This window comes from Sinocyclocheilus anshuiensis, unplaced genomic scaffold, assembly GCF_001515605.1.
Source record: "Sinocyclocheilus anshuiensis isolate Anshui unplaced genomic scaffold, SAMN03320099.WGS_v1.1 scaffold928, whole genome shotgun sequence".
In the NCBI taxonomy this organism is placed as follows: Eukaryota; Metazoa; Chordata; class Actinopteri; order Cypriniformes; family Cyprinidae; genus Sinocyclocheilus; species Sinocyclocheilus anshuiensis.
Genome location: NW_015552531.1, coordinates 1,826,637 through 1,845,563, shown reverse-complemented (window position 1 = coordinate 1,845,563; position 18,927 = coordinate 1,826,637). Strand labels below are relative to the sequence as shown.

Sequence of the window (18,927 nt, the reverse complement as noted above, 5' to 3'; positions counted from 1 at the left end):
GTTTGACTAATTTTGCTTTACAAACCTGACAGCAGTCAACAGATGGGCACTTCCCCTCCCAAAGCCCCCCAGCTGATCAAAAATGGTGTCGGTGGTCAAACACCATCCATCAACTCAAGAACTAGTTATTAATTTGTTTAGAAAGAGCCACCAACTCTGCAGACACATCAAAATTTTAAACATATGGTGTCTTGTTTCTCACTTGGTGGATGGGTGAGAGTATTTAAGGTAATTGATTAACATTAAATTACTACATCAGTATAGTTGCTTATAATCTATCAAAAACGACAACAAATCCAAACATAAATGTTTAGGGGGAGTTTCAGTTTAGCACGGTCAAATCATGCATGCTATATGCAACATCATCATAGTACATTTAATTTAAAAAAATAAATGTTTTACTAACGCAATAAAACATGCATTTAGATGTATTCCATGAATGCACCTACAGACAGCAGCACTGATCAATCACAACTGTCTTTAGGGTCTGAAAATTAAATTATATTTATTCCACATGGAACAAATAATGTAAAACTAACCAGAACTGAACAAATGCAAGAAATAAGAGATTAGAAGCATTATATGAATATATATAATTATTTGTTTTGCACTTTTTATATTAACAAAATACATCCAATTTCATAAAATAAAAAAATGCAACTTTATACATAAAGGTAGTTAATGTTAAACGGTAGTATAACATGTAATTTAAGACTGTATTCAAGCAGAATGATTCTCATTATTGTATCACAGCACATATAATAAGTAGAGTATGTTTTTAATTTTTTGATTACTTTTTGGGCAATATATGACCTACAATCTATGTTATTCACAATATTCAACCAAGAATAGATGACATATCAGAAAGGATTTTTTAATTTATTGTGAAATCACTAATATGAATAACAGGTGGCGATATTAAATCAAACATTCACAGTCCAATTATTTTCAGTCCAGCAATACACTCATGTTTTCATAAAAACTGTAAGTCCAGAATGAATAGTATCAATGAATACATATTGAATAGAATCAAACTCTAGCACCAAGGCACTCAAAGTTGTGGCTGTATATGACACATAACTGGTTGACATCACGTACACAATACATATTTAGGATTTTACAATATGTATATATATATATATATATATATATATATATATATATATATACACACACACACACATATATACACATATATAAGAAGTCCACACTGCTGTAGATTTTAGCGTTTTCCTTGCTTCATGTGAGGTTTCCGTCCTTTGCCTTTGGGAGCCTTTCCCTTTCCACCAGCCTTTCCTTTTCCTTTACCAGACATGTTTCCCCTTCGTCCCTTCTTTCCAAAGCCTTTCTTACTCTTTTGTGCCGATTCCCGATCCTCTTCCCTCATTTGCTTATTCACAGCTTTGGTGATGTCAAGACGTGGCTTCTTACTGTCCATCACTTTCAGTAAATCCAGCTGTTTTTGTTTCTCACTACTAAAGTCACCAATAAGAGGCTGGAATTTTCTCTTTTTCCCAGTGTTTTTAGGCGTTTTCTCCTTGGGCAGGTTATCCTGGAATTTACCAACAGAGGCTGTGGATATCTTGGCGACATTGACGGCTTGTGCCAGCTCTGCTTTGGGCTGCCGAGGGGTGGGTGCGAGTCCCATGCCTGGCACCTTGATCTTCTGAGCTCTGGCGATGTTCTTGAGTCTGTTGTACTCATTCTTGGCCACTCGCTCCTTCTTGGCTTTATTCCTTTTAGCAAACTGGTGCTCACTGGGATCTGCATTCTCTGGGACCTCTATCAACCATTCCTTGGTGTCATCTTTGGCACGTTTGTATCCCCATCGCCTCCTCCATTCCTTATGAACTTCATCCCAGACTAAGTTGGTCTTCTTTTTCTTCTGAATGCCTTTCAGTTTGGCAAACTGTTCCCACTTTGTAGGAGGCTTTGGTTTTGGTGCAGGCTTTTCCCTGGGTAACGGAGTGGATGGATCTGGTAGCTTGGCTACGATGATTTCTTCAACTCTTTCTGTTGGAAGTTTCCACATCTCGTTGATGAGGAGTTGAGTGTTATCTCTAGCTAATGAGCGTATAAAGTCTTCCCGTTTGTTGTCTTTAAATTCCCGAGTATCTATCCGATTCTTATCAAACGCAAGCAAATTACCCGGGTCAAATTCGAGATCTAACTCTTTGTTTACTGTAATACCTTTTAGCTTTTCAGCCTCGTCTCTTTCGGCTTTAGCGAGCACGTCTTCTATGCTGCACGAAGCCATTTTGGTTCTAATGACACAACGTGGTTTTCCCACATGGGCTGCTGCAAGCGGAAGTACTTTGTCAAAATAAAAGACCTCTTGCTTAGAAAAAGAAAAAAATACGAAAATATTTCAAACAAAAATAAATGTAATATGTTTGTTTTACATATAGAGTTGTAGAAAAACAAAAAGATATAATATAATAGTGTCTATGTATTATTTTGACTAAATAAAGTAGGGTACTAAAACTTCAAATATAGGAAGGAGTACCGACACAGTCGCCGCGCGTCCCATCGGCTCTGTGGCGCAATGGATAGCGCATTGGACTTCTAGATGGATGAGTGAGGTCATTCAAAGGTTGTGGGTTCGAGTCCCACCAGAGTCGATTCTTTTGTTTTCAGAATCGATAAAATGGCCACATACCAGAAGTTAACTTGAGTGTTCGGAGATATGATTCAACCAAACACGGTTCAGTGATTCACTCTGAGAATGTGTGAATCTCATATAGATTAACTCAAAGCTATGGAGCGGTACGTTCAATACTTACGATCAAATAATAAATATATTTATGTTTATCACTTCTTTGTGAATATGGTAGGATTATTTTACGTTTTTTGAAGAACAATAAGGTAGTAGATCGCCAGATGGTTACATTTGTACAGATTAACAACAAACATATTGTAAAAAAAAATAATTTTTAATGGAGACGAATGTAAAATTGCTTCATGTTATTTACTACTTGGTTTTAGCATTGTTTTAGTGTCATTGTGCTTCGTATGTTGGTCAGGTGCTGTAGACGCCTCTTTGTGTCGAAAAATATTGTTTTTGGCTAATGTATGCACAAATATAAATCTTGGTAAATGACCAATTCTATTAGAAATGCAGAATTATATTTCCAGTTATACAAATAAAGTCATTTCTAACTGTACTAAACACCAAAGTCTCAAAGAAACCTTCTTAAAATAATATGTGGTCTAATATCTAATGTCTAAACAATTCGGATCATTGAACTGGTTCAGATTTGGACGGCTGCTGATGTCGTCATATCCGCTGCTCGAGTTTCCCCGGGAAGACTTTTTGGCGCGGAATCTGTTGTTTTGGCTCGGCGCTTCTAAAGACGAGTGAAATTTTACCTCCCATCTGGCACTAATTTATATTGATGGCTCCTGTCGCAAATCCAGATAAAGACATGGACGGTGGAGATTGTGGTGAGTTTTTACATTGCTCAGTGTTTATTAGCTTACAGAATATCAATGCAGTTCATTCAGTTTATTTGATGCCTGTACTGACAGCGCTAATATAATATTAATATTAAATATAATGAACTGATATACCTGCACCAATCGCTAAAATATGCGTTTATGCAAATACGTGAAGGTGTAATATGCTTTTGTTTAGTAATTTTGATGCTTCAGCCTTTTAATGTGAATTGAACATGAAGTGTCAACAATGACATTGACAGAATGTTTCACTTTATAAAGCGTTGCTCTTTCCTAGCTGACATATAAATATCCATTTAAATGATCCATTTGTAACTACTTCCTGTTTGTAATAGACTGACCTAAAGAAGCTTTTAACATTTGCATTAACATTTCTTATAAATATGTTTAATAAAAATGTGTACCTTGGTCCTAGGATCAGTGGTTTATAGTTTTGGTTTCATATTTGAAATCTGCAAAAATGGTTTTATTTTTAGAAATATATCTGTATGCCAGTAAAAGCATTATCATTATTTTAACTATAGTAATATTATTTTTAGTTTACGTCTCTTAGAGACATTAAAACATAAATTAATCATTATAATAATATGTATTTTTTTTTTTACATTTATTTTTATTTTCAATAATAACTGAAAATCATACAGCAAATGATGTTATTCCATGAGAGCTTTTGCTGGAAAATTATAACCATGATTTGCTTATAATTGTCCATCCATTTTAATTTCATGTGTCACTCGCGACTTGTCATTTTACAGTTTTCTATATAATATGTTTAAGCTTGTTGCAGTTTGATTTTACTGAACCACATTTCTTTATCCCATAGACGCGTCCGACACGTGTGGCATTGCCACTTCACGTTCCAGGCGGGAGAAAAAAGAGAAAGTGGGGCGCAAGTCGGCTTTAGAACAACTTAAACGAGCCAAGAAGGGGGAGAAGGTTAAATACGAGGCGAGTTGCATGCCAGCTTTTGGTGTATTCTTGATGTACATGTCTTCTGTGCCGTTCCAGTGTTTTGACAATGTGCTGTGAATCAGGTGGAGGAGTTCACCAGCATCTATGAGGAGGTGGATGAAGAGCAGTACTCAAAAATAGTGCGGGAGAGACAGGATGATGATTGGATCATTGATGATGGTCAGTCAAATTTTCATACTTCTGCTGACCTCAGTGCTTAAATTGGCACCAGCTGAATGTCTGTTTTTGTCAGATGGGACAGGGTATGTGGAGGATGGCAGAGAAATCTTTGATGATGATTTGCATGATGACGCATTGGAGAAGGACCCTAAAAGTAAGTTCTTTTTATTTTGTCAGTTTGCAGTATTAAGCATTGTTCCCTGAGTTGTCTTTCCCAGTTATTTTTGCTCTCTCTTTGACTGTAAACAGGTAAACAAGGTGGAAAGGGAGGGGATTCGAAAAAGAATGTGAAAAAAGTGTCTGTCAGTAAACCCAACAGCATTAAAAGCATGTTCATGAATAGCAATGTGAAGAAACCTGCTGAGGTAAGAGTCACTGTGCCACTTTGTTCACAGTTTGGTACTTCTGCATAAAATTGGCCTTTATGTAAATGTTTAATTCAAATATTAATTAAAGGTGACATATTATGCCCCTTTTAACAATATGTAATATAAGTCTCTGGGATGCTTGCAGAAAAAGGCTTACCAAAACAAAGTGATTGGGTTAATCTTTTTCACATTTCCTTGGTTTGTAGATGCACCAGGGACCTGATTATAGCACTTAAAACCTGGAAAAGTCAGATTTTCATGAGATGTCACCTTTAAATTAACCTGCACTTAAATATTTATGGAGTAGTTCAAACATGAAGGAAAGTTCTGTCATTATTTGGCAATTTGGCATCTGTAATGAAGGTCAGAGAGGTATAACAGAAATGTCTATATCCATGTTTGCATTATAGAAACATGTGGATTTGTCTCAAGATGATCTGCTGGGAGATATTCTGCAGGACCTGCACTCTGAGGTGAATGACCTTTTGTATCAAATCAATAGCTGTCTACTTTTAATACAGGCATCCTGTAGGTGCTTTTTTATCTACAGTGTTTGTACTACAGTATGTCAGGCATTGCAGGTTTATGACCTCATGATCATTTGAATGTTTCACAGAAGCCAGTTTTGCTCACTCCACCACCAGTCATTACTTTGAAGAAGAAGAAAACACTGGGATCCCCTATGAATCCATTTTCAGTCAAACCACAGGTTCCAAAGGTAGTTATTCCTTGTTCAAAATGGTTGAACATTGATTTGCTTGGTAAGACTGAAAATACATGCATTTTATAAGAAGAAAATAGTGGTGTACATGAGAAGTTACATAATAAGTTGCACTTCTTTAGATAGTGTTAGATTATTGTTTATTAAAAAAATTGGCACTATTAAAACCCTTTGTCCATCTCTCAGGAGTCACCTGAAGTCCAAATGTCGAAGCCCAGACCTGTGGTGACACGGGTTCCTCCAGCTGACCTTTCACCCAGGTCCTCTGCTCACGTTCAACCTAGTAAACCAGCTGCTACACAGATAAAGAAGCCCAAGACTGAAGAGCCTGAAGGTATATCTGCCCTCTTTTATTCCTGCAGTCTTTGGGTGCAGTTTCTTAAAAAATTTATCGCTTTTAATTGTGATTGAAATTTGTATTTAGAAGAGGCGATTGAGTTTGATGAGATGGACTTTGATGAGTCCATGGAGGCAGAGAACATTGAGGAGGTTGAGCTTGAGACCACACCCACTGTTAAAGTGGAGCCCAAGACTGAGCCACAGGATGAGATGTTAATGTATGTCTGCAAAACACACAGGCTTTGAATTAAGAATAGTCTATATTTGCACTGATGTGACAATCTTCCTACAAAGACCCTTCGCAGATTAGAGAAGGCCGTTTTCTGCCATAACTGTCTAGTTTGCGCTCCTCAGATCTGGACTGGGTGGTGGTATGGGCTGGGAGAAGATTGAGGAGGGGGAACCCACTGAGACTCCTGTGGAAGTGCAGGTGGACTCCAGCCAACTTCCGCTGAATCACGTCACCAAGGGAGCGAAATCAGACGCGCTCGTTTTCTCGGATGCTTGCAGAAAAAGGCTTACCAAAACAAAGTGATTGGGTTAATCTTTTTCACATTTCCTTGGTTTGTAGATGCACCAGGGACCTGATTATAGCACTTAAAACCTGGAAAAGTCAGATTTTCATGAGATGTCACCTTTAAATTAACCTGCACTTAAATATTTATGGAGTAGTTCAAACATGAAGGAAAGTTCTGTCATTATTTGGCAATTTGGCATCTGTAATGAAGGTCAGAGAGGTATAACAGAAATGTCTATATCCATGTTTGCATTATAGAAACATGTGGATTTGTCTCAAGATGATCTGCTGGGAGATATTCTGCAGGACCTGCACTCTGAGGTGAATGACCTTTTGTATCAAATCAATAGCTGTCTACTTTTAATACAGGCATCCTGTAGGTGCTTTTTTATCTACAGTGTTTGTACTACAGTATGTCAGGCATTGCAGGTTTATGACCTCATGATCATTTGAATGTTTCACAGAAGCCAGTTTTGCTCACTCCACCACCAGTCATTACTTTGAAGAAGAAGAAAACACTGGGATCCCCTATGAATCCATTTTCAGTCAAACCACAGGTTCCAAAGGTAGTTATTCCTTGTTCAAAATGGTTGAACATTGATTTGCTTGGTAAGACTGAAAATACATGCATTTTATAAGAAGAAAATAGTGGTGTACATGAGAAGTTACATAATAAGTTGCACTTCTTTAGATAGTGTTAGATTATTGTTTATTAAAAAAATTGGCACTATTAAAACCCTTTGTCCATCTCTCAGGAGTCACCTGAAGTCCAAATGTCGAAGCCCAGACCTGTGGTGACACGGGTTCCTCCAGCTGACCTTTCACCCAGGTCCTCTGCTCACGTTCAACCTAGTAAACCAGCTGCTACACAGATAAAGAAGCCCAAGACTGAAGAGCCTGAAGGTATATCTGCCCTCTTTTATTCCTGCAGTCTTTGGGTGCAGTTTCTTAAAAAATTTATCGCTTTTAATTGTGATTGAAATTTGTATTTAGAAGAGGCGATTGAGTTTGATGAGATGGACTTTGATGAGTCCATGGAGGCAGAGAACATTGAGGAGGTTGAGCTTGAGACCACACCCACTGTTAAAGTGGAGCCCAAGACTGAGCCACAGGATGAGATGTTAATGTATGTCTGCAAAACACACAGGCTTTGAATTAAGAATAGTCTATATTTGCACTGATGTGACAATCTTCCTACAAAGACCCTTCGCAGATTAGAGAAGGCCGTTTTCTGCCATAACTGTCTAGTTTGCGCTCCTCAGATCTGGACTGGGTGGTGGTATGGGCTGGGAGAAGATTGAGGAGGGGGAACCCATTGAGACTCCTGTGGAAGTGCAGGTGGACTCCAGCCAACTTCCGCTGATGGAGGGACCTGACGGAGATATGGTCTTCCGCTTCTACTGGTTGGATGCTTTTGAAGACCAGTACAGCCAACCTGGTGTGCATCTCCTGCTCAATAATTTTGCATAATACATGTGCATACACATCCATCCTAATGGTTTTAGCTCTTTTCTGCGACCCATAATTGATGGTTATATAATCAAATCAAGTGCTTGAACTTCAAATGCCCCATTTTAAAGTTTTCCTTTTTATTCCTGCATAATTGCAATGATTTGATAAATATAAAAGGGGTGTTGTACAGTTTATTTGTGTTTTTCTCTGCAGGTGTGGTGTACTTGTTCGGAAAAGTCTGGATTGAGTCAGCTGAAGCACATGTCAGCTGTTGTGTTGCTGTAAAAAACATTGAGAGAACAATGTATCTCCTTCCCAGAAAACATGTAAGACCACCTTTTAGTTGATGTGCATATTCAAAAACATGCACATTTAATTAAATATTTTTTTTTTTGTGTTGCTGTGATTTTAGAAAGTGAATCTGGCAACTGGCGAGCAGACAGACAGTCCAGTAGGAATGATGGATGTGTATGAGGAGTTCAACAGTCTGTCTGAGAAGTTCAAAATCATGAAGTTTAAGTCCAAGGTAATTGCTACTACCCATCATTTCTGTTTTCTGTGCTACAAATATAAAGTTGTAAAATGTTCATCTCCTGTTCCAACAGCCAGTGCCAAAGAACTATGCCTTTGAAATCCCAGATATCCCCTCACAGTGCGAGTACCTCGAAGTCAAATACTCTGTGAGTGGGCGTCTCTCACTTATACACTCAAAACAGTCATGTCTATTTTATAGAAACTTCCTGGAATCTTGGAGTCTGAGGCATTTTTTTGTGATGTGTGTATTGTGTTTCTGTAGGCTGAACTTCCTCCTTTGCCATCTGAGCTGAAGGGGTCTACATTTTCCCACGTGTTTGGAATCAACACCTCCAGTTTAGAACACTTCCTCCTTAACAGGAAGATCCGTGGGCCTTGCTGGCTTGATGTGAAGACCCCTCGTGAGTCTTTCTTTCAAAATATACAAACATACCATTGCAACAACCGCGTGCTAGTTAAAGCTTGATACTTTAATAATTTACTGTGTCCACTCTTGCTATGCCCTCTAGAGCTGAGCAATCAGCCTATTAGCTGGTCTAAGGTGGAGGCTGTTGCACAGAAGATTGACCTGATCTCAGTAGTTAAAGACCTGCCGCCTCCTCCTCTGGTCGTCATGTCCATAAGTCTAAAGACTGTGCAGAACCCAAAGACCCACCAGAATGAGGTAAAATCTGGGTCTGGTCCCTCTGACCTGTCTGCAGGTCTCTGATGACTGATCATTGAATCATTCCCCATTAAGTCGTAGCTAGGGATGTAACGATTCACTCAACTTATGATTTGATTCGATTTACGGTTTTGATTTCACGATTCGATTCACGATTTTTTTTAACAAAATGAGATTTAAGACAAATTAAATTAAATGTGTCCTTTTATTATTGCTTGGACAAAATACTCTACGTTTCTTTGTGAAATTGAAATATAACACTATAATAATATACTAATATAGCACTTGTAAATTATTGCTCTTTTGTTGGTTTTGATTGCTTCTATTGTCCTAATTTGTTAGTCGCTTTGGATAAAAGCGTCTGCTAAATACCAAAATTTAAATATAATGTAAATGTAAATAACAAAACTAAATTGAGATTTTAAAACAAGCCCCAAATCAAATAAATAAGTAACACAAATAAAAGAAATCTTCATATAAACAAACTAAGGCTTTGTCTGTGCTCTTTCCATTTAAAATTAGTGGAAACCACTGCATTTTAATCATGATCCAAAAAAAGATGCTAAATACATGCAACATGAGCAGTTTTTAATCTAAATTACATTGTATAATTTCGAAATTTGAAGCAAAAACAGATTGGTTTGACTTCAGTTTTGAGAAACTATGCATAAAAAATATCTGCATGAAACAGAAACAGCAGACGAGCTGAATGAGACGCAGATTCACTCTCTGCCAGCAGGTGGCGCTTAAAGCGTTTCCTTGGTTTCCGCTGTAAACAAAGCAGCGCTGCACAGCCTGCACTTATGAACTTTAATATGCATTATACAGAGGCAAGAGGAAAAGAAAAAATACCACCAAAAGACGTAAGAAGTAAGATCCCCTCAGACATACATTCATATAAACTCCTACCCCTAATTGAATCGCGATTTGTTTAGCATCTCAACCGATTTGAATAGTCACATATTTAAATCGATTTTCAACCGGCTCGCGGTTAATCGTTACATCCCTAGTAGCTCAGCTGCAGTATGGCTTTAAAGGAGTTCATTGTCACTTCCTTTGCTTGTGTATTGTCTTGAGCAGATTATTTCCCTTGCTGCCCTCATTCATCATAAATTTCCTCTGGACAGAGCACCACCACGGCCCCCATTTCAGACCCATTTCTGTGGTGAGTTCCATCACTCAGCATTTTAATATTCATGTGAGAGTAATACCCTGAACATGAAGTCCAGAACCTGCTTTGTTTTAACCCTTATAACTCATTTTTGAGTCAGAAGAGATTGCTTATTTCATACATCTACGAGTTAGATTGATCTCATGCAATACGCTTGGCCTTTTTTACTGTCTCACACACTTTTAGGACTGAATTTTCTTGATAAATATGAATATACAAGCTAGGGGTGTGCGATATATATCGTCTGCGATAATATCGTAATTGTTGTTTTAACGATGTGTGATTTGACATTATTGAGTATTTTGCAAAAACCATTCAAAACATCCCTACAGAGCGCACGCATACATTACGTGAAGTCTAGACTAGTGCGTGTGTGCATTTAGTGTGTTTTTTTTTCACTGTATGATTCAGTCTATTAAAATGCATTTAGAATGATCACAAATTCAAGACATGATGGCAGAAAATTTATATATTTATACCACTTCATATAGTTATTAAATTTCACACGAAGAGTGCCGTTTTTCTCCAAAAAATACCATGATTACAAATTTGACATTGAATTCAATAAACAATAAGTTAATTAAGAGACTTACGTTTTAGACACCATATTGCTTGGTTTTGCTCTATTTCGCCAACAAAAATCATCCCGAATACAGCCACAGCGCTGTTTTGTGTCTCTGAGCAACATGACGGTGTTTCGTTCTTGAATTAATCAAACGTTTACATGATTCGGTTCAATCGCAATGACTCACTTATTAAGAGGGATTTGCTATCACCTGCTGGCGGTTTTCATTTCAAATTTTGGCTTTTTATTTTTAGATTTTTTTCATGTTTTATTTCATTTGCTTGGTAACAGCCCAAATGTCTTATTATTCTAATTCCCTGATTAAATGTAAGAATTTGACTCAAAAGATAATGGACACTTCTAGAAAAAATGGCTTTATAAAGGTAAAAATGCCCATAAAATGTAAAAATCTGTTTAAACTTATTGGAAAAGATTAATTTCTATCAGTATGAACTGACCACCACACAGAATATGAAGAATATTAAAAACATTATGAGTCAGCTGTCTTCGGCAGTCCTTAAGGTACCAAGCACAATAACACACTCAGCAAAATATCGTCTAATTATTGTCATCGATAAAATCCCAGAAAATATCGAGATATTATTTTTTGTCAATATCGCACACCCCTAATACAAGCACAAACTTACTGTAAGCAGACAAAAAATGTACGTGACATGACAAATAAACTTCATCAAATTAACTACAGTTGAAAGGGGTGACGAAAGACCAAATAGTCTAAATTCAAATATTAATCGAGGTTTGAAAAAGTGGACGTTTCACTGCTGCCCTCTATTAATATTGAACCATGGCAGCAAGAGAAATCGATCATCTTTGCATCATAAAAGTGAAAGTCTATGCAAGTAAAATGAATACATTTTGTTTGAAAACATTATCATTTTCATATAACTAGCCTATATATTCAAATCAAGTTTCTAAAATATTGATAGTTATTTCTTGCATTACACTGGTTTTGCTATACTTCATGTATGGTTTGAAATTTTTTAAGAATTGCTTTTTTAAATTAATAAGTATAGTAATAACATGGTAACAAACTTTGAAATGGTTGCATATTCACTCATTAAAGGGAAGTTATTCATCAGATAAAATGTGCATTATAAGGGTTAATTTAAATCAATAGTCATTTTATTAATGTCATAGCTTGTTTTTGGCTTGTATAACTAATTATTTTCTGTTGCAGTGGTGAGCAAGCCCAACGACTGTATCTTTCCATATGACTTTAAAGAGGCGGTTAGGAAAAAGGTATTTTGTTCTTATCTATCAGATGAAGCTTGCTTTTTCGAATTATAAATAAAATGATAATGAATTAATAAACCCCTGCTGTTTTTGTCTCTTGATTTGACTCAGAATGGTATAGTGGAAATTGCTGGTACAGAGCGTACACTTCTGGGCTTCTTCTTGGCCAAGATGCACAAGATCGATCCAGATGTCTTAGTCGTGAGTTCAAATGCGTTCATTCACCTGGGCTTCACCTGCTGTGTTGCTGATGCATTTTATTTATTTATTTTCTGACTTGACCACATCTTCCTTTTGATGCTGTAGGGCCATGATATCTTTGGATTTGAACTTGAAGTGCTCCTGCAGAGAATCAGTGTGTGCAAAGTACCTCACTGGTCAAAGATTGGTCGTCTAAGAAGAGCCAACATGCCCAAACTGGGGGTGCGAAGACTTCTATGAGGACTGGAAGTCATATAAGATTATAATTTTATCATGTTTTAATCCATTTGTGCCAATTTATTTTTATTTTTTGTAATTTCAGGGTCGCAGTGGCTTTGCTGAGAAGAGTGCCACTTGTGGACGCCTGGTTTGTGACGTTGAGATCTCTGCCAAAGAGCTGATTCGGTGTAAGAGTTATAACCTGACTGAGCTGGCTGCCCAGATCCTAAAGACAGAGAGAGTGGTGGTGCCACCAGAGAACATCAGGAGCTTCTACAGGTTAGATGCCACCTGTGTGGTCGCACTTGACTTCTTGCTTCAGATCCTCAATCAGAATGTTTCCAGTTATGGTGGCAGTATTCAAATTTTTCCATCCGTTTCTTTCTCTCCTTTTTCAATAGTGATTCGCCGCACTTACTCTACCTTTTGGAGCTCACCTGGATGGATGCCAAACTGATTCTTCAAATCATGTGCGAACTGAATGTGCTGCCGCTAGCATTGCAGATCACTAACATCGCCGGTAACGTCATGGTAAGATACCTCTACAAACTACACCCATGCAAACCACATTTTAGCTTGGCTCCGCTTGTATTAATATGTAATTAGTATAAGACGCAAATGTTATGTATGTATATATATGTATATTAGGGCTGGGACAATAAATCGATGCATCGCGATTCGTGGATAGATTCTGAGATTTTCGGAATTCATCGTGATTCTCTCTCGAATCGATTCTGAGCTTAGTTTTTAACCGCACACTCAAATGCTCACGAAGAAGAGTGCTTGCACTTTTGGCTGAGTAATGTAAGTGGTTAAATGTACTTGCACATCGGCTTATGCTTTGATGCGAGATTAAGGTAAACACAGCCCACTGTGAACATCCTTGTAATTCACTTCAACGTTTTCGAAATTTATGAATGAGTATTTTAGGTTCAACTGGTGCATGTGTAAGGATCTGGAAGCAAGCAGAATACGGCTATTTCTAAAGCTCGCAGTGCCATCTGCTGTTAAAAACTGAGCTCAGAATCGCTTCAAGAGAGTATCGCGATGCCTTCGGAAAATCTAAGAATCGATGCAGAATCATTTCTCGATTTGCGATGCATCGATTTATTGTCCCAGCGCTAATGTATATGTAAAATTGATTCACTAATGATGATTGCATGTCATGCTGTTCTCTTTTAATGTTTATTCTGTCATAGTCTCGTACTTTGATGGGAGGGCGCTCTGAGAGGAACGAATACCTACTGCTCCATGCTTTCCATGAGAAGAACTTCATTGTTCCAGACAAACAATTCTTCAAGAAACCACAGCAAGTTCTGGTATCAGATTCCTCCCTCCATTATTGCAGCTGTCACCCCATTTAACCTTAATTTATACTGTTCCTGTACTTTTTCTTATTTTAATTCTGTTCTCAGGGTGAGGATGAGGATATTGACTCGGGGAAGGGCAAAGCCAACAAAACAAGGAAGAAGGCAGCATATGCTGGAGGTTTGGTGCTGGACCCAAAAGTTGGTGAGTCACAATGTCTTTATGCATATCACTGGTTGCGTTTTTATGTTTGTACCTCCCAAATTATCAATTTTTTCTTCTTCCATCAGGTTTCTATGATAAGTTCATTCTCCTGTTGGACTTCAACAGTTTGTACCCCTCCATCATCCAGGAGTTCAACATCTGCTTTACTACCGTTGAGAGGGGAGCGACCAACGCACTCAAGAAAACTAAGGTGTGTCGGGGGTGGTCTGCTTTGCCTGCATGGGTATGTTTATGTATTTTGAGCATGCCCTAAACTACTTCCGCGATTACAGGAGGATGACGATGAGATTCCTGAGCTGCCAGATCTGAGTCTGGAGATGGGCATTCTTCCCAAAGAAATTCGAAAACTGGTGGAGCGCCGACGACAGGTCAAACAGCTAATGAAGCAAGCGGACCTCAACCCTGACCTGTACTTGCAAGTAAGTATAATCCCGGGCAAGATTTCAATGCTTTCTGTATTGATAACAGACTGTCCATTTGGTAATTTTTTTTTTCTAGCTCTGCCAATATTATATTTAGTTTTAAAACACTAAAGTAGAATTTTATGCATGCAAACCTTGATTAATCTTCTCCCATAGTATGATATCAGGCAGAAGGCCCTGAAGCTGACAGCTAACAGCATGTATGGATGCCTTGGCTTTTCCTTCAGTCGCTTTTACGCCAAGCCTTTGGCTGCATTGGTCACTCATAAAGGAAGAGAGGTATGTAACAGTACACAATACTGTATTTAATGGTTCTACAGCATTCTGTTTAGATCTGCTCTATTGAAATAGAACGTAACAAAGACCATGACTCCCTCCGCCTTTTTTTTTTTTTTTTTTAATATCTTGTATCATTTATATTACAAAAAACTTGTTTTTAGTTTTTTTTTTTTTTCTGGGTCCATATTCCTGTAAGAGACAGTAAGTTGCAAATACATGCGTTTTTTAAGAGCAATTTTTGTCAACATTTAGATTATATAAGCAGACAATGGAAGAGGATTAGGGCCAAGCAATAATAAAAAAATAAAACAATCTCGAGATTAAAGTCATTATAATGCGAGATTAAACTCTTTAAATTTCGAGAAAAATATTGAAATAAAATGTTGAGAATAAACTCATTAAATTTCGAGAAAAAAAGTCGTCGTGTTTCGAGAAAAACCTCGTTAAATTTTGAGAAAGAAAAGTTGAACATAAATGTTGAGAATAAACTCATTAAAGGGTTAGTTTACCCAAAAATGAAAATTCTGTCATTGATTACTCACCCTCATGTCATTCTAAACCCATAAGACCTCCGTTCATCTTCGGAACACAAATTAAGATATTTTTGATTAATTCTGACAGCTCTCTGACCCTCCCATAGACTGCAATGTAATTACCACGATCAAGGTCCAGAAACGAAGAAAGGAGATTGGTAAAATAATCCATGTGACATCAGGGGTTCAACCGTAATTTTACTAAGCTACAAGAATACTTTTTGTATGCAAAGAAAACAAAAATAACGACTTTATTCAACAATTCGTCTCCTCCGCGTCACCCTGGTGCCATTTTGGAGAATATCCACTGAACGTAAACAGCGTATGCTATTCTGTGTCAGCTTTGTCATCTGCGTGAAAATTACGGTTGAACCCCTGATGTCACATGGATCAATACTGAGGTGCAAATAGTATGTCACTATTTAAAAGTATAAATAGCATCTAATTACTATTTACCCTTATTGCAAAGATCTACTACTTTTACATAGCGTAATAGAATCGCTATTTTCACTTAGTGTAAATACCACATCGCTAAAAATGCTGCTGTTGTCACTTAGTGTAAATAGAATATATCACCATTTTCACTTAGTGTAAATAGCATCCGATGTGATATGTGATGAAAAAAGAAAGAAGAGAGAGTTCAGCAAAAGACGGATTCGAACTCTGGTCAACTGCATAGGCTTCATCTACGAGCATCACTATCTATGACCTGCGCCACTGCAGACGCTGATTAACACTGTCCAACGAAATCAAATGAACATGACACGAGTGTGTTTATTCTCAGCATCTTATTTTGATTTTATTCTCGTAATTTAATGAGTTTATTCTCAACAATATATTTCGACCTTTTTTTCTCTAAATTTAACAAGTTTAATCTCGCATTATAATGACTTTAATCTCGAGATGGTTTTATTTTTTTAATTATTGCTTGGCCCTAATCCTCTTCCTTAGCAGACGGATGACTTTAAAGCTGATATTTTAAAGAGCAGGTCATATGGGTTTTTGAAAAATATATTTTTTGCAGTTTGTAACGTAGCTATCCTTCAATGTAAACAGTCTGCAAAGTTGTTAATCAAAAAAGTGCATGATAAATAAAGAAATAGTCTCTCAAAAGAAAGAGTCGATTCTGAACCACCTTAACGAGTCGTCATATTCTCGACTCTTCTGCCAGTATACGTCACTGGGTAACACATTTGCATAATCCCCACCTGCCCGCGAAATACGAACACTGACCTGCCCACAAACACTACCACTAGTTGGTGTTTACATCAGGGCCCGTATTCACAAAACATCTTAAAGGGGTCATATGATGCGATTTCAATTTTTCCTTGAAGGTGACCCAGCTGACCTCACCAGAAAAAAAATCAACACCACCATCTAGTGGATTGTAAAGAAATTGATTTGATTATTCTACCAAATAGTATAATAAAAGATCGATACTTGGCTTCCGTGTATTGATACAGTATTGCCGCGGAAAATATCGCGATACTATGCTGTATCGATTTTTCCCCCCACCCCTAGTGTGCACTAAGAATAACAACGAAACGTTGTGCTTTTGTAAAATAATGAAAGCAAACAGGATGCGCTTTCTGCCATCTCACTTTGAAACTCCGTGTATGCTTGCCTTATTACAGACATGAACAATATATCTACAGAGAGTGAAACTTTTAAATGAACCAATTCAAATAGAAAACAAATATTCTCAGATTATGTAGGCTAATCCGTATGAAACATGCATACAGGCGCATACTGCGGAGACGACGAGTCAGTGTCGCCGACTTCATCTCTTAAACCGAAAACAGAAAGCACTAGTGTAACAATAATTTATTAAAACGTTAATGCAGTGTACTTGCTGTTTTTCCCTAACACATTCATAATTATTATATTTGCCGGTGCGCTGTGGCAAGCCTTTTTTGCGTGCGCTTGAGCGCTTATTAGGCTATGTTGGCAATTAAAGGCTCATTATTATAATTTATATGGTTTATTAATAAAAGTGTGACTAATAGTCGTCTAATGCTTAAAATGAATGACTACTAGTCGACCAGAAAAATCTTTAGTCGAGGGCAGCCCTAATGCATATTGACTAATTGTTTACAAGAAGCATAAGAGGCTGATAATTAGATGAATATATATGAATATTCGTGACATTTAGCCTGCATTTTAAAATCTTTATTTGAATGTGGCAATTAACATTTTTATTTTAAAACCTTTGTTTGAATATGGCAACATAATATTGCGCTCTACAATATTTCTATGAATAAATCTCTGACAGAGACTATCAGCCAATCGCTGTGTGCATAGCTAGTAAGTATGCTGACATCATCCATAGCAACAAGGTCAACCCCGCCCTTACTCTTAGCATAAGACTTCTCTCTATTCCTTAGTAAAAGTTTGTCTCCGCAGCTTTGTGAATAGGTTTTAAGAGAAAACTCTTACCTAAAAACTTTTACTGCTGTTTAGGAGAACTCTTAATGGTAAGATAAAATGTTTTGTGAATACGGGCCCAGGTCGAGAAGATTCTGTGTTCTGTGTGGTGAAAGCAAGTTTGTTTTGTTTTCGTTGCCGAAAGATGATGATGTGAAGACATCATGTAAATTACCACATACAAAGTTTAAACTTACCACTGAGAAACGTCCTGATCAAGTCGTGCTTGCGATGGATTTTCCGGTTGAGCGACTGCATCGGTAACATCCTCGGACTCGGGCTCGAATTGATAAGGTAATATCGATGCCATTTTTGTAAGCTTACAGCGTCAAAAAATTTATTATGGTAATGTATGTAATATATATGGTATATGGTAATCGTTTCCAACACGCATTGTATACAGAAAGACCAATCACAACAGACTTGGCCAGCTGACCAATCAGAGCAGAGTAGGCTTATGGAAGGGAGGGGTTTACAGACCTTAAGCCCAGAACTGCTTCGACTGAATCATTTCGAAAGCAATTCTAATATTAAATGTATATTCTGAGAAAATGACAATGTTTTCTGATCTTAGATGCATCTAAACCTGTTGTATGGGACTCCAACACATTAGGACACTTTAAAATACCATATGACCAGCTCTTTAAAACTAAAAGCAGCTAAACCCATTTCTTTAGCATTTAAAAGGGGGAAGGTGCTTTTTAAATTGTTACTGGCCACTGTGTATTATTTTGAGCTCTTTTTGTACCTTTTAGCTGCTATGGTGTAATGTCATTTTAGTATTATTTATATACTGTTATATGCTATAATATTTATTAATATTTTGAATTAGCTTTTGTATTTATTCATATTTTGAATTAGATTTTAGTTTTATGTATTCAGTTAAAAAAATTTTGTATATTTATTTAGAAAATGTGGCAGTTTTTAGCTAATTTTAGTATTTAAGTTTTAGTAATTTTGTTGTGCTTTTGTCTTTTTTTTAAATATTTCTATTTAGCTTTAATTTGTATTTTTGTTTTAGTAATTTAGTACTTCAACTCTATAGGCAATTTTATTTCAGTTAGTTGCGTAAGCAACATTTCTAATTTGTCTAAATATAATTTATTTCAGCCTTATTTTTAGTTACAAAAATGATTTGCAATAG

The 18,927-nt window shown here is 37.0% G+C and overlaps 2 protein-coding genes and 1 non-coding gene across 3 annotated transcripts in view; 2 read left to right on the top strand and 1 right to left on the bottom strand.

The window, feature by feature from the left end:
• Positions 1-778: 778 nt before the first annotated feature.
• LOC107663690 (ribosome biogenesis regulatory protein homolog) lies at positions 779-2,301 on the bottom strand. Its single transcript, XM_016453968.1, has 2 exons — positions 1,193-2,301; positions 779-1,124 (listed from the first exon to the last, which is right to left on the bottom strand). The coding sequence occupies exon 1, from the start codon at positions 2,255-2,257 to the stop codon at positions 1,223-1,225; it is 1,035 nt and encodes a 344-aa protein (XP_016309454.1). The 5' UTR covers positions 2,258-2,301; the 3' UTR covers positions 779-1,124; positions 1,193-1,222.
• A 230-nt stretch (positions 2,302-2,531) lies between these two features.
• Positions 2,532-2,621, top strand: trnar-ucu (transfer RNA arginine (anticodon UCU)). The gene is given in 2 exon segments: positions 2,532-2,568; positions 2,586-2,621. It is a non-coding gene; the product is annotated as a tRNA-Arg (tRNA).
• Positions 2,622-3,287: 666 nt separating this feature from the next.
• Positions 3,288-18,927, top strand: part of LOC107663691 (DNA polymerase alpha catalytic subunit-like) — a 68,378-nt gene continuing 52,738 nt past the window's right edge. The window contains exons 1-26 of the mRNA XM_016453969.1: positions 3,288-3,444; positions 4,280-4,404; positions 4,491-4,587; positions 4,661-4,741; positions 4,837-4,952; positions 5,366-5,428; positions 5,572-5,673; positions 5,863-6,010; positions 6,101-6,233; positions 7,795-7,970; positions 8,198-8,310; positions 8,397-8,510; positions 8,590-8,664; positions 8,781-8,919; positions 9,028-9,182; positions 10,263-10,347; positions 12,117-12,178; positions 12,284-12,373; positions 12,479-12,595; positions 12,696-12,871; positions 12,994-13,123; positions 13,792-13,911; positions 14,008-14,104; positions 14,191-14,315; positions 14,398-14,544; positions 14,704-14,826. Of these exons, the coding sequence (XP_016309455.1) occupies positions 3,396-3,444; positions 4,280-4,404; positions 4,491-4,587; positions 4,661-4,741; positions 4,837-4,952; positions 5,366-5,428; positions 5,572-5,673; positions 5,863-6,010; positions 6,101-6,233; positions 7,795-7,970; positions 8,198-8,310; positions 8,397-8,510; positions 8,590-8,664; positions 8,781-8,919; positions 9,028-9,182; positions 10,263-10,347; positions 12,117-12,178; positions 12,284-12,373; positions 12,479-12,595; positions 12,696-12,871; positions 12,994-13,123; positions 13,792-13,911; positions 14,008-14,104; positions 14,191-14,315; positions 14,398-14,544; positions 14,704-14,826 (2,958 nt within the window). The 5' untranslated portion in view covers positions 3,288-3,395. The remainder of the gene's footprint in view (positions 3,445-4,279; positions 4,405-4,490; positions 4,588-4,660; positions 4,742-4,836; positions 4,953-5,365; positions 5,429-5,571; positions 5,674-5,862; positions 6,011-6,100; positions 6,234-7,794; positions 7,971-8,197; positions 8,311-8,396; positions 8,511-8,589; positions 8,665-8,780; positions 8,920-9,027; positions 9,183-10,262; positions 10,348-12,116; positions 12,179-12,283; positions 12,374-12,478; positions 12,596-12,695; positions 12,872-12,993; positions 13,124-13,791; positions 13,912-14,007; positions 14,105-14,190; positions 14,316-14,397; positions 14,545-14,703; positions 14,827-18,927) is intronic.